Here is a 15135-nt window from a genome sequence, read left to right on the forward strand (position 1 = left end):
TTAAAATTTAAAACTTAAAAAGTTTAAGGTGAAATCGGCATATTTCATTCAAGAAATCAACATTGGTTTATTATTTATCATGTTTTTTTTTTTTCTCTTCTTCTTCTGTAGCCCGCCATTGTTGAAGTGGGCGAGACTTGGAAAAAAGGCAACTTTCATTGTCAAAAGGGCAGCGGGAACAAAAGCAAAGGGAACTGAACTAACTTTATCTCACCCACCCACTTCATTGATCGATGTCAGTTCCATCCATGTCCATCATCTTGTCAATTCAATCCAGTGACTTTTTGAACCCGAAAAATATAAAAAAATAAAAACAATCACCACACGTGTCCCTTTCTTTAGTGTCCATTTTGGTTATAATTAATTAATAATTATTTATTTATTTTATTCTAGAACTAGAGTTAATTTTAGATTTCTTTTAACGTTAAAAATTTGAGTAGTCTAGATCAACATGTAAATTTTAGTTGAGATTTAGGGGTCCTTTAAAAAGTAATAATGTTTTTACTTTTAATTTTTTATAATTATCAATTAAAAATAAATAAATTTTGAACAATAACTTTCTGTTTTTGAATAGCAGTGGTTTTAAAACCTTTTTGAAACCCCTCTATTTTGAGGGCGCTAGACTAGACCTAGCCCTTATCAAACCCAACAGAGCTTTTGATTAATTTTAGTCTAGTCCAACAACTTTGTTAAAGCAAAAAGACCCTATGAATGTGAAGTTTGAAGTCAACCGAAGCCGATGAGCTATGTGTGCAATTTTGTTCACCCCTTTAACGGGTAATTATCATCTTCACTATTTTTATGAAAGTAAAAAATAACGAAATGACATGAGAATAAATAAAATTATCATTTCATTATTTTTCATCCTCACAAAAAATAGTGAGGTGATAGTCACCCATTAAAGGGTGAACAAAATTGCACTCATGAGCTATAGCAATACGGACCCACGAATACAATGCCCTCATTTATTTGTGGCAAGGGTACAGGGAACAGTGACAACCCCCGTAACTTGCGTCATGAATAATAAACCAATAGATAGATTAATATGGACTTCACTATCAACGTGGTAGTCCATTTATAAAAGATTAAAACTAGTGTTTTTATTCGCCGAAGTAGTAGAGACGTGTTATATGTTTACAAGACCTCGCTCGAGCTCGAATCTCTTATCTCATGGGCCATTTAGCTTTAGTATTTCGGGTTTGATGGTTGTTTGTTTATCTCATCTCTATGATGTAGTGTGAAAATTGTTATACAATTGTCCAAATAGTATTTGTTAATTAATATATAAATTAAAAAAAATAAGATATAAAAATATTTTAAATAAAATATTTTTTTTATTATATTTATCTAATAACTTATTGAAAACAAGTTAGGTCACTTCTTATATAAGATTATTCTTGTAATTTTTTTTTCTTCTAGATAAATTTATTTGAAATCTTACAAAAATAATTTATATACCCTTAATGTATTTCAAAAAGTTTAATAAACAATCTGATGATGCGGAGCCGATCACCTTCTTCTGTCTTGAACCAAGTACCTGCAAAAAGGGTGGGGACTTGCTCCCCGTGATCCCTCCGACGCTCAAGTCAGTTCATAGGGTTTTTGAGGAGTATAATAATAGTAATGAAGGATAATCAAAGAGTCCCTTGGGAGTCAGATCCCATACCTGTAGAGTCTGTCCTCTATTTATAGATGTCCCGTGGCCTTTCCCTTAGGAGATAAGATATATTTCAAAAGGAGAGGTTGATCCCCTTTTCATGGGGAGAAAAGATAATCTTCCCTAATAGAGATAATTCTTGAGATATTTAAAGATATCATTGGTTGACTTAATCTTCTTCTTTATCTCTTTCCAATTCAAAATCATAATAAAGATTATAAAGATAAGTGAAACTCCTAAGTCTTGACACGTGGCGATCGCCCATTGGCCTTTACTAGCACACATGGCTCCAAGTTAATAGTAACCTCTAGGGGTAGCACAGTAAAATTGCCCCCCTATAAATATTCCCTCATCACAATCTAATAGAAAATCTTTGAATACTTCTCAATTCTATTTTAGTCGTTCTATATTTTGATCTGAAAAATATTTTAATATTATCTTAATATAATTTTATCTTAATTATTTTAACAAACACTGTTAAGAAAATACATAAAAGACATGAAAATTTTAAGTTATTTTTAAAAAAATAATAAAAATTTAAAATTATTATCTATTCTTATTGATAAGTAACAAAAAATAACACACGTCTTTATATTTGACCTAAATTACAAAGAAAAAAGCAATGATTATATTCCTTGCGAGTTGGCCTCGACTCGAGCTTTATTATGTAGTGTTGGGATAATTTCTTATATTTTCATTTAATTATGATTATAATTTTATTTTTAATGGAGAAAAGGTCTTTCACATAATATTTGTTAGATAGTAACTTTAATTAGGGGGCCAAGATAGGCTTTGAAAAAATTAAATTTGTTATGATTGTGATTTGGTGTTTATAAATAATTGATTCTAATTCAATAATTAATGAATCACTCCTAATAATTTGTGAAATGATATATTTAAATTATTATAGTTATGTGTTTTACGTATTTCATCACTTAATAACCAAAATTTTAATATATGCTGCGACTAATTATTTAAAACCACAAGATTAAGTTATTTTTGTCATTGGATTAGACAATTCCTTCCCTCCCTCCCTACACGGTTAACTTGTGAAGTGACAACTTATGGATATTTGGAATATATTTATTTAATATTTAAATTGATATTTTATATAAAATATAATATATTAATTTACAGGTGTCATTTTAAACATTAAATTTGGCCTTTATCCTGTTGTTCAGAATTGCTACATTTTTCTTGGACATAGGTCAGTGATTGAGATCGTACATGTATTGGTCTCAAAGAGTCTTGGATTCTAATTGTTATATAGTCAGTCACAAATTTCGTGTTCGAATCTTACTGGTGGGTTCTATGATTTATTTCTCCTACAAAAATTTTGAGACTGAGCTGCAAAGACTTTTAAGGTGAGGGATTTCACCTTTTGCTTGCAGAGAATTGCTACATTTCGCAAGTCCCAAATTGGTTATGAAAATCTTTAACATCTTCGCGTTTCACTGATCACTCTCACAAGACTACGTGAACGCGTATACAAGCAGAATCCAATCAATAGAACGCCCTGAATACGTTTTGTTTCGCCTTTCACTCTCACAATTCGTCCAAAAGGAATCGACAATGAAAACACGGAATCGGGAAAGAGGGGAGGGTGGGCCCCCCCCCCGAGCATCTCAAAACATTGTCCGAACAATGGTTTCGTCCGCGCGTATCGACAATGAAAATGGAATCGGAATAGAGGGAGGACTCTGATCTAAAAAGACAAAACGTGGGGGACTGATCTATAAAAGGATTCGGCTTAACAATTCCCTCTATCTAGTCTAGAATACTAAAAAACTCAAGCCAGTCGCTCATGAAGAGTCAAAAAGCGGATCACTGACTGATCTAAACCACTACCTGTAATGAGATCGAAATTCACTAAATCTCATTAAAAACATTTAAATTTACGTGGTTCGATTTAATGATTGATACATTTAAAGGAATACAATAGAGGGAGGGACCCAGGCATGTCGAAACATCGTGGAAACAATGGTTTCGTCCAAACAGAATCGACAAATAAATTAAGAAATTGAAATGTAGACCAAAATATGTGATCTAGAGTACTCAAAATATTAATTTAATTGCTCATCAAGAATCAAAAAGTGGAGGACTGATCTAAAACACTATCTATAATGCGAAATGAAATTTATTGAGATAGCGTTTATTAAAATAAATAAAATAAAATTAAAATATTTTTTAGATCAAGATATGTAATGGTTATGATAAGGATAAAAATTATTTCAAGATTCTTCAGTTTGTTAAATTTTTTGGAATATATTAAAATACACATAAGTTATTTTTTCTTATCTATAAGGTTCAAGATAAATTTATCTGAAAAAAAAAAAAATTTATTTAAATAATCCTAAATAAGAAGTCACATGACTAAACATGGCCACGGTTCATGAACCGCCGGTTCCGGTTCAAGAAATCTTTGAACCTGAACCGAACCGCCCAAGGGCGGTTTGGGACGGTTCGGTTCCGGTTCCGGTTCGTGCCGGTTCGGTCAACGGTTTGGACCGGTTCGGTCAACGGTTTGAGACGGTTCGGTCAACGGTTCCGGTTCAAACCGAATTTTTTTAATTTTTTTTAAATATTGTTGTATTCAATTTTGGTCCTTGTTCCGTTGTTCGGTTCGGTTTGGTTTCGATTTTTAATTGTTAAATGTAATTGTAAATATAAATATTCTCAACCATATTTTTAATAAAAAAACACTACTAAAAATTGAAGAAATATAAGTAATAATTTCATTAAAAATAATTAAAACAACTAAACAAGTATCTAATACAAGTATGATAATAAAAAAATATAATAATGATAAAATAATATAGTAACAAGTAATAAATAATTAACAATATAATTGAATAAATTGATAAATAATAAAATGAGAAGATTGAAGAAATTGAAATTGAAATATTAAATGAGAGACAAAATTGAGAGAATAATAGCTTGAGACTTGAGAGAGAGAGAGAGAGAGAGAGAGAAAGTGTGAAAAATGAGTGGGGGAGGGAGGGGTATATATAGATAGGAATTATAAAATTAAAAAAAAAAATTAATAAAATTGGAATTGGACCGTTGGGGGGGGGGGAGGGGTGCTGCACGGGGGGAGGGGGGTTGTTCCGGTTCCGCGGAACCGGAACCGGCAGTTCCGGTTCCAGTTCTGCGGAACCGGCGGTTCCGGTTCCCCGGAACCTTGAACCGGAACCGGACCGAATTTCGCCGGTTCAGTCCGGTTCCGGTTCGGCCGGTTCCGGGTCCGGTTCCGGCCGGTCCGGTTCAATTTTGGCCATGACTACACATGACTTCTTTTTCAAATATTACCAGATAAATTTAATAAATATAATAAAAATTATTTTTATCTAAAATATTTTCTATATCTTACTTTTTTTCAACTTATATCTTGATTAATAAACACTACCTAAATCTTTGAGGGTGAAATAAATTATTTTACTGCACTAAAAATTGAATGTTGAATTATTATTAATTTTAGTTGAATCCATGTATATATAAATTAAAATTTATATTAAAAATAAACAAAGTTTATTTGTTGGATCAATTTAGATTAAACTTAACTGAACTGAACTGGACAGTATTGATTTGAGCTGTCAAATAATTAGTAAATTTGTATGTTATAAATTTTCTAATCCCAATACGGTGCAGACCAATTCCAATGTTCCCAAATACACTCTCAGCATTATGGCTGAGCATAGTAGTTAATGTTACTAACATATTTACTTATGCTTAATAGATGCAGCGCACCTCAATTACTAAAAAAATATAACGTTTAGTTTTTAATGTATAAAATGTGATGATTTTATATTTTAATTATTAAAAATTATTATTTTAATTATTTACCATGCATATAAACATGCCTATTTTTGCAAGTGACACTTTGTGTAAATAATTAGAAGACAATATTTGAATAGGTTAGATAGTTTGTGGTACTCTCTTGATAATTAAAAAAAAAAATGGTGTTTAGTTCTTAATTTATAAAAGATTAAGGTTGCGTTCTCTTTGTTGTTTTTAAGTCATTTTTAGTTTTTAATTTTTTAAAATAATGAAAACGTGTTCTCTTTACTGTTTTTAAAAGTGTATTTTTTAAAATAAAAAACAAATTATAAAAAAACTCAAAACAACAAAAAGTTATTTTAAGTGTTTTCATCCAAAATAAACTCAAAACACATTTATTTATTTATTCATATTTTATTATTATAATGGAAAAAATATTACAAAATTCATTAACTTTAAAATATAGATATTTTTTTAATAATTTATAAATATTAAATATTTTTAATTTACTGAATAATCAAATTTATTGAATAAAATATCATTAAAAAATTATTTTCAAAATTTCAAAAAGAACGCATTTTCTAATTTTCTATTTTGAGAAATAGTTTTTTAAAATGATAAAGAGAACACGTTTTCAATTTTCTAAAAAAAGATTGCCAAAACAGAAAACTGAAAATTAAAAAATAAAGAGAACGCAACTTAAGATTTTATATCTTAACTATTAAAAAATAGAGTTATTATTTATGTCATGTAGGGCACAAATAAAAAATAGAAAGTGTCATGTCAAAAAAATCATGTTAACAAGACATATCAAATTAAAATTTACCTTGATAGGAACATAATCAAATTACTTATAGCTTAAAAAAGTCTTAAATCCCAAACACTTAAATCTTATAATCACTGACCCAAAAAATAATATATTTTTCTATTCTCAATCACAAAATATGACATAACTAATCTCCATTATTTCTCTTTCTTGAATCCATCATCCTCCCACTCTCTTGTTTTTATCCTTTTTTGTGTCTTAAGATAATAATTTCAAATAATAATTTTTAAAAATTATAATACAAAATTTTAATATTTTATATATTAAAGATTAAATGTTATATTTTTTAATTGTTAAGAGAATTTAAAAAATCAATTAACATATTCAAATATTGTCAACTAATCATTCACATAACATGTCACATACAGAAACATGCGAATTCATACACGCACGAATGTTCACTCATGATAAAAATTTAATATAATAATTTTTTATAATTAAAAAATAAAATTTTAATATTTTATACATTAAAAATTAAAAATTATATTTTATAATTATTGAGGGAGTGGCGCATGTGTTAAGTGATTTAATTACTGTATAATATATTCTGGATTTACTTATTATTATTTTTTAGAGGGATAAGAATTTCAGAATGTGTTAAAGTCAAACTGGTCCATGCTTGATGCCCTAAACTAAACGGCACGCCATGAGAAAGGCAGGCCGAATTAAGCTGGCCCATAAAATAAGAAAACAAAAACCTAGGGCATGGACTTTAAAAATATGATTGTTTCTTTAATTTTATAAATGGGACCAACGAGTCCTATCTAAATTCCAACTAGTACGTCAAGTCAAAGTTTTAATGGAAAAACCAACTCGTCCTTGTCTCTGTAGACTAGGAAGTAGAAGCCATTTTATTTCATTTTCCTTCTCAATAATTTATCAAAATATATATATATATATATTAATATATGTTAATTCTTAAGCGGAGAGATACAAAACGCGTCATCTAGAATAGTTTAGGAGGTGCGGCTCTCATGTGGGTAGGGGTCACCATCAGGTCAATTCAGTTATTGAATTGATTGCATTCTTCAAATCGAATAAATTATATATTTTTTAAAAATTAAATTAAATTATTTAAATAAAAAATAACTCTTTTATTCTGTTAATCATCTTTTTCTTATGTGATTCTGACGGATTTACTTTTTTTTTTTTAAACTTGATTAAAAATAATATCAATTTTTATATTTCAACCAGTTCAATTATTTCGATTATTTTCAATAAAAAGATTAAATTGAATCAAAATAGTAAAAAAAAAAACTCAAATTTAAAAATTACACCATAAAGTTTGAGCAAAAAATAAAAAACTCTCACTTTAGAGGTAAAGTGAACCATTATGAAAAGTTAAGGGTCAATTTGAGCTCAAAAAAGTTTAGGAGCTAAATTAATTAAAATTAAAAAAATTAAGGAACTGATTTAGCTTTTTTTTTAGCAAAACATTAGTACTACACTTTTTAAATGTAACAAATTTGATAATAATTATAATTTTAGTTAATTATTTTATATATTAATACAGGGACGTATACACTTCACTACAATAAAAATGATTTGTTGAGGCATCTTTTTTAAGTATTTTTTAGAAAGTGTCCTCTAAAATACCATTTTAAGGCACAATCTAAAAAAGTGCCCCAATACAATAACTTTAATGAGGCACAACAATTAAGTGCCTTATAAAATATCATTTTAAGGCACAATTTAATAAAGTGCCTCAATATAACAATTCTAATGAGGCACAACAATGAAATGCCCTAATAGACAAATATAAGTGTCTTAATAGATAAATCTAATAGGGCATAATTTTTGAAATGCCCCATTAAAATAATTCTAACAAGACACTCTGATGAAGTGCCCTAATAGACAAATCTTAAGTGCCCCAATAAAATAATTCTAATGAAACTTAGATATACTATAAAATAAACATAGACACATATATTAATAAGATGATGTGCAGATTAGGTGGTCACGCATGTGCAAGAAGAAGGAAAGGTTTAGGGTTCGAGTCGAGGGAGAAGTAAGTTAGAATTAAGAGAAGGCCTTGTGGGGGATATGAAAAATAAATTTACAGTAATTTTTGAGGTATTTTTAAGTGTCGCAACAAACTTAAATTTATAATTGTTTTTAAGGCATTTGTAAGTGGCTCAATACGTTTTTGGGACACAGTTACATGGGGCATTATTATTAATGCCCTAATAGTTAAAATGACTCAAGAAACTATCTATTGAGGCATTTTTAAATGCCTCATAATCCAAAATTTGTTGTAATACTTGTAGTCATATTAAGATTTTTTGACACTTCTCTTATACGTGATTAATGTGTAATATAACTATATAAGACCATCTTGCACGGTTAAATAAATATAATTATATACAATATTTTTTGTAGTGACATATCATAAAGTCACGACTTGTGCTCGTGATATACAAATTAATATATACTAAATATCTTAAAAGGACCTAAAGAGATAAGGATCATTAAAGTAGAAGAGAGAGAGAGAGAGACTTATAATAGTTAAATTATGATTAACATAATTATAATCATAATCATAATTAACTTATTTTATTAGGAAATGATAATTATCTTCATCATATCTTAATTATTATTATTATTATCTAAAAAAAATTAAACTCCTTTTAAAATTATAAAACGTGACATCAGATAAATAAACTTGAGATATGAATTAATCACATGATATATATATATATATATATAATGATTTCAATGTTCTAAATTTTATCTAGAAGGATATGACTTTGTTTCCATCGAAGAAACCGTGTGAGCATTAAACTTGAAAGTTACAGAAGTAATTAATGCCCCCAACATGCATCAACATCCCTTATTTTCTAATGCCCATTTTCCTAATCTTTGTGTGAATTCAATCTAGACTTTTGGGACTAATATTCGTTAATGATGTCGCAACGACCATTACTGTACATTTTTTAAAATGTTATTTAAATATTTAACTTTAATATTTATTATTGTTCAAATATAATAATAAATTTATTCAAACTATTTTGAATTTGTAAGAATGAGAACAATCAAAGAGTGTAGGGAAACGCAAACACTATGGAAATAATTTGTTACGGGTATTTTTTGCATTACTTCTTATGGGTTAGGCTCGACCTAGCAGGCCGACCCAATCACCTAAAGCCTAATAGGCTCCAAGCTGTGTTCGTCGGAGTAAGCTCACACGTTGCTGGAGCTCGAACTCAGATTGCAGAACCAAGCGGACTTTAGACGAGCTCCCAGCAATGCTTTTGACTCACTGGCCTAATTGATCAGCTCGCGTAACAAGAAGGTCGCAAAGTAACCAAAGAACAGTTATGGGTTAGGGGTTATTTTGGCTAGGCCATCCAGGCCCAATCTGGCTCTATCCTCTTGGCCCTTTTTTCTTAACCCATGGGTGTCCCATCCTAGCCCTGTACTTGCCTGCAATATCACCATTGCAACCACTTCTAGATTTTCACGCGTCTACCTCAGATCTCATCCTCATTAATAGCAAATCTCATCCCCATTTATATCCCTATTAATGTGGGTTCCGTTGGCACTATGCCGCCATCGGGCGCCTCTGTCAGCTCCGAATATTTAGTCTCATCACCTGCAGGAATAAGACGTACTCAGGAGAGCATTCACTCTTCCTATATATTTGTCAGCTCTTTTTAGAGCCAAGTATGTTTTCCTGACTAGCCTATTGATACATAGTTGCTCTTGACTCTTACACTTACTTGAGCATCGGAGTACTTGCAGGTACCGGCGGTCGGAACACTCATCACAACCACGTCAAATTTCCATGCTGTATCGGTTTCCCTTCCCGGTTGTCTAGAATTAAATTTTAGGTAGGTAATACAATCAAACATACTCTAATACTCAAATCAGACATTGAAAGTTTGAAGACTATATTTAAATCAATATTAAATATGTATCTTTTTTAGAATGGAACTTATCTATTTATAGAGAGTGACGGAGCTTTACTAAATTCCCTAGAATTAAGATTCTTGCAAATAATGTTTATTTTAACATTTCGAGATCCACTAACATTATAATTCATATGAATAATGTTTATTCTAACATTTTGGGATCTATTAGAATTATGATTTTATGAATAATGTTTATCTTTTTCGTAGAATTTTAGGATGGATTTCAGATGTTAGAGTTACCTTATTTACATTTTGTTGAGGACTCCCAATCAGGGAAAAGTTACACATTTTTAGCCCAAAAAGTTATTTTGGGTTTTTAAATTTTTTAATCTTTTAATGGGCTTTAATTTGCTCATGACAGATCAATATTTTATATTAATATCTTATATATTTACATTGGTATAACATAAAATATAAGACTTTAATATATAATATCATCCTAAATATCAACTTTAAGCGTACAAATAACATTTTCAATTTTTTCTTTGAGTAGTGATGTATGTGATTGTGTCAATACATACATAATGCGGTTGGGATTAAACCCCAGCTGAAATTTTAGATAACTGAGATTGCTTCTTTATAAAACTAATTATAACCAATATCAAGGTTTAGGGCACCGGCATATCCTAGAGTGTTTGTCGGCTTCGATAAATGCATGTTTGGATATATGTTCTGTTTAATACTGCACAAGTGATCATGATCATTTAAGAAAATGACATAAATTAGCACCCAAAATCACAGAAAGAAGGGGAAAAAGGAAAGAAAACAAGAACAGAGATTAGCTATCTAGGAAAGCTCAAATAAATGTAAGCACTGAAGAACGTAACATTATGTGTCACATACAGAGAAACATTAAACAAACGCAACGTGTTCATATATATATATATATGATTGTTATGGAAGCAGACAGAATATCCAAGACTAATTAAACCGGAGCAGTCCTGTTATAAGCAACCTGCGGGTCAGACGTCGATATCTGAGTAAGTTCTTCCTCGTTCTCGCCGGACATCTCCTCAAGCGATTTGCCCTTCGCCTCCGGCACACAGAAAGTGAAGACAATGCCCAACAAGTTGACGCAGCCTAGCACGATCAGTGAATTCTTCACGCCAATGCCAGGGGGGTAGCCGGCATCAGTCTTCGATTTATCCGTGGATTGTGAAGCGTACAAAAATCCGTAAGCTCCGACAATGGCGCCGGCCTTTCCAGCCGCGGCTGATATCCCGTGGCAGGTTGATCTCAGCCTCGCCGGGAAAATCTCCGCCGGCACGACGAATGTGGTGGCGTTGGGCCCAAAGTTTGCGAAGAAGAAGGTGAGGGAGTACATTATTATGAATCCGATTCTGTTGTCTTTCAGGGTCCAGTGGTGGTAAGGGATGGCGAGGGCGAACATGAAAATGCTCATGAAGATGAAACCCATCAATTGAATGGCGAACCTTCCAATAATATCAATGAAGGCCACTGTGAACCAGTAGCCTGGAACAGTGCTGCATAGGGCAATTAGGGTTTGCGCCCTGGCAACCCTGTAAACCTCATGAACGGCATTCATGGAGGCAGCACTGGGGATCCACCCAATTGCAGTGAAGATATCTTTCTGGAATAGGTTTTGGCTATAGAAGGCGATGTCCAGTAAGAACCAAGTAGTGGTGGTTCCGAGCAAGTGGATTCCGTGGCGACGAAGAAATTCTTTTGAGAACAATCCAAAGTTGTTTGCGGGTTCTTGAGTGAGCTTCTGAAGCTTCGCTTCTTCTGGGTCTAATTCCACATTCAACACCCTGGCCATGTCCTGAGCCGCTTGCTTGGCATTCTTGGCGACAAGTGCCGTGTAACGGGCAGTTTCCGGCATCTTCATTCGCCAGTAGTAGGTCATCGCCGCCGGGAAGGCCCCAAACATCAGGATAATTCTCCAAATGTAATCAGCTTGGGGCACGGTAGAGGCAACCGGATCAACACTATAAGCCGGTGCACTATAAGCGTGGTCAAATGCAGTGGAGACTATAAGAGCAACAATCCCACTCGTTAGGATTCCAAACCCTTGCATTGCAAAGACGGCGGCAATGAACGAGCCTCTAGTCTTCTTGTTTGCGTATTCCGACATAATGGTGGCGGAGAGAGGATAATCGCCGCCAATGCCAAACCCTAGCCAGAACCTAAAGAAGCAAAGGGTGGCCATTACGCCCTTTGCGCTCTTTCCAAATGAAAGCCCCGAGGCAAGGGAGCAACCCACCATGAGCATAAGGGTTAGGCCATAGACCTTCTTCCGGCCCATTTTATCGCCGAGCCAACCAAAGAAGAGCTGGCCGAGCAAGGTGCCAACCAGGGCGACACCGGTGACTGAAGATGCGACGCCGGGAGGGAGGGTTCCAGGCTTTAGAGAGCCTTGCTTGTGGTAATAGATGCGTCCCAATAGCTTGGTGACAAGAGAAATGCTGAAGAGATCGTAGGCATCGGTGAAGAAGCCCATGCCGGCGATGACTATTGCCGTGAAATGGTAGAGCTGTGTCTTGGCCACATCAAGTGCATTCAGCACTTCCAGTTGTTGCCTTGCCATGGCTGGATTCTTCCAAGGAGTCTCTGGATCAAAATTAAGAAAATGGCAATCATAGAAATTAAATGAATTATTCGTCAAGACTTTCAAGAACAATATAATCTGCAAGTAGTTGCTATACTTTCAGAATAAATATATTGAATTTATATTTCAATTAAGAAGAAAGCAAATATAAAATTCTCTTAATATTGAGATAATTAAAAGTAACGGGCTCTGCTATCTGTATAGTCAACACCAAAATTCCAAATTAAAGGTGCTGATGGAATCAGGCTTGTGATGTAAGTAATACATGTGTCATCAAATTAAGACGAGGTTCTACGATTAAGAAACCATTAAAAAGATAATTAACCAAAATATTTCACTGGGTAAACTCAGCATCTAAATTTAATATTCTTAACATAATGGCTCTCTAGAAGAGGTTAGGTACTCTTCTTCAAAAGCGACAGCGATGGAATAGATAGATCAACTACCCGAGCAAAATATAAGAAAAGCAGCTTCTGAATTTAATTGTACAACCAATTGAACAATCAAAAATTAAGACTCTAATCCCTCTCTCTTTATCGTGACAATTTGCACTGGTATAGTTGCTTCTATATATATATAATTACCAATTAAATGATAAATAGTTCGCTTTGAGACGAGGAATAAGAAGAATTCATTTTGAAAAACTAGTAGTAATTAAGCCTAATAACTAAGAATTTGATGAAATCAAAAGTAAGGTTTTCTTTAAGAATTATGAGTTTCCAAGTAATAACAGTGGCTACACACTCATGGACTCAGCATCAAAACCCACAGAAAAGGAGAACTGAGAAATAGATATAGTTTTCGGTGGGCTTATATATCTTGGAAGAAATTAAGACGTTTGCGGGCTATTTAAGGGAGAAGTATTGTTACAAGGAAGCGATCCTTTTCAAAACCAGCCTGTCAAAGAGAGAGAACGGAGGATCGAGGTCACAAAATAAATGTCTTTTGTTTATATATGCCAAATTGCCATTGCAGTGAAGATGGTCTCCTGGAAGATCATGATTCATGAACCCACTACTCATAATTTTATTTATATAATTATTATCATTATAATCCGAAAAAAGAGTATATCAATTATATGTTTCTATAATATTTTTATACAGAATTTGCTAAAGTTTATAAGAAGGCTTTTCAAAGTCTTTGGAAGAAAGGAAGCATGGAACAAAACCCAGCCTAAAGGATCTCTCTCTTGCCACCCAAAAGAAGAAAAATAGAACCGGGGGGGGGGGGGGGGGGGGGGGGGGGAGATCAGAGAGCTAGGATGTAGAATACGTTTATATGACTTCTGTAAAAGGGCCAAAAAAAAAAGAACCTTAAAGTTTGCATAAAGGATCAGAAAAATGGAGAATCCATTGGATTCAATCCAATCGAACTTAACCAAAACCTTAAACTTCAACAACAACATCTAACTGAGAGAGAGAGAGAGAGAGAGAGCGTACCAGCTTTAGTCTGTAAAGAGAGGACTCTCCGAGCCTCCTACTGCTAGTTTGGAATGGGGAATAGAGAGTCTAATTAGGCGGCTATTTAAAGTAAATACTAAGCAGAATCCTCTCTGGCATATACCCTTCACTTCGGTCAACGCTTCCTCCGCATCGACTCTGATCCAAATTACGTTAACTGTTACACGCATAATATATATTATTTTCGATATTCTAATATTTTGATACTTGCTTCCATGGATTGGCAATCCATCATAAAAGATGAGGCCTGCCAACTGTCGCTACTCAGTTACAAAGCCGTGTCTGCTCAAAACCATGTCTTTTCAATTAGCTATTCTTGTCACAATAATTGGGTGTATAATTGAAAATATTTATGGATCCGAGTTTGATCACAACAATAGTTTCCCATTCGATGAATTCTAAGGTTGGAAGCTCCACCAACCATAATGTGGTGCCAAATTATTCTTTGCTTGCCAATTATTTCCTTGAAATCAGTAATTGTGCAACTGGAATGTAGTCAATATATGATAATGTTATTATTACATATAATTAAATGAACAGAAAGGACAAAGAAGCAAACTGTTACTGCATAACCCTAATAAGTCAATCATACAATGCATTCATCTTTTCTCTACAACTCCTCCCCCCCTCCCCCTCCATTAATCCAGCAAGAACAAAAAAGGGCTACCAAACAAAACGAGCAAATTAGATGATAAAATGATATGGAAAAAGTGGCTGTTCGGGTCACAGGAGACAGTAGGAAAGCTGGTTGTGGGACACTTGCCCTAAGTTTAAAAAAAAAAATCTTCTATAAAAGTTATCACAGTTTCAAAAAGGAAAATTTGGCCGTTATAAGACATTTATATTGATGTCTTATTTTGTGTGTTATAACAATGTAAATATAAATATAGAGTATCATAACAAATGCCAAACTTAAATTTTAAAATAGCATTTCT

At 32.8% G+C, this 15135-nt stretch overlaps 1 protein-coding gene across 1 annotated transcript; it reads right to left on the minus strand.

Moving 5' to 3' along the window:
- Window positions 1–10949: 10949 nt before the first annotated feature.
- Window positions 10950–14344, minus strand: LOC127800460 (inorganic phosphate transporter 1-4-like). The gene is made up of 2 exons (XM_052335078.1): window positions 14180–14344; window positions 10950–12742 (listed from the first exon to the last, which is right to left on the minus strand). Exon 2 carries the CDS (start codon window positions 12717–12719, stop codon window positions 11097–11099), a length of 1623 nt encoding a protein of 540 aa, XP_052191038.1. The 5' UTR covers window positions 12720–12742; window positions 14180–14344; the 3' UTR covers window positions 10950–11096.
- Window positions 14345–15135: the final 791 nt, after the last annotated feature.

Source organism: Diospyros lotus, chromosome 4 (assembly GCF_014633365.1).
Source record: "Diospyros lotus cultivar Yz01 chromosome 4, ASM1463336v1, whole genome shotgun sequence".
NCBI lineage: Eukaryota > Viridiplantae > Streptophyta > Magnoliopsida > Ericales > Ebenaceae > Diospyros > Diospyros lotus.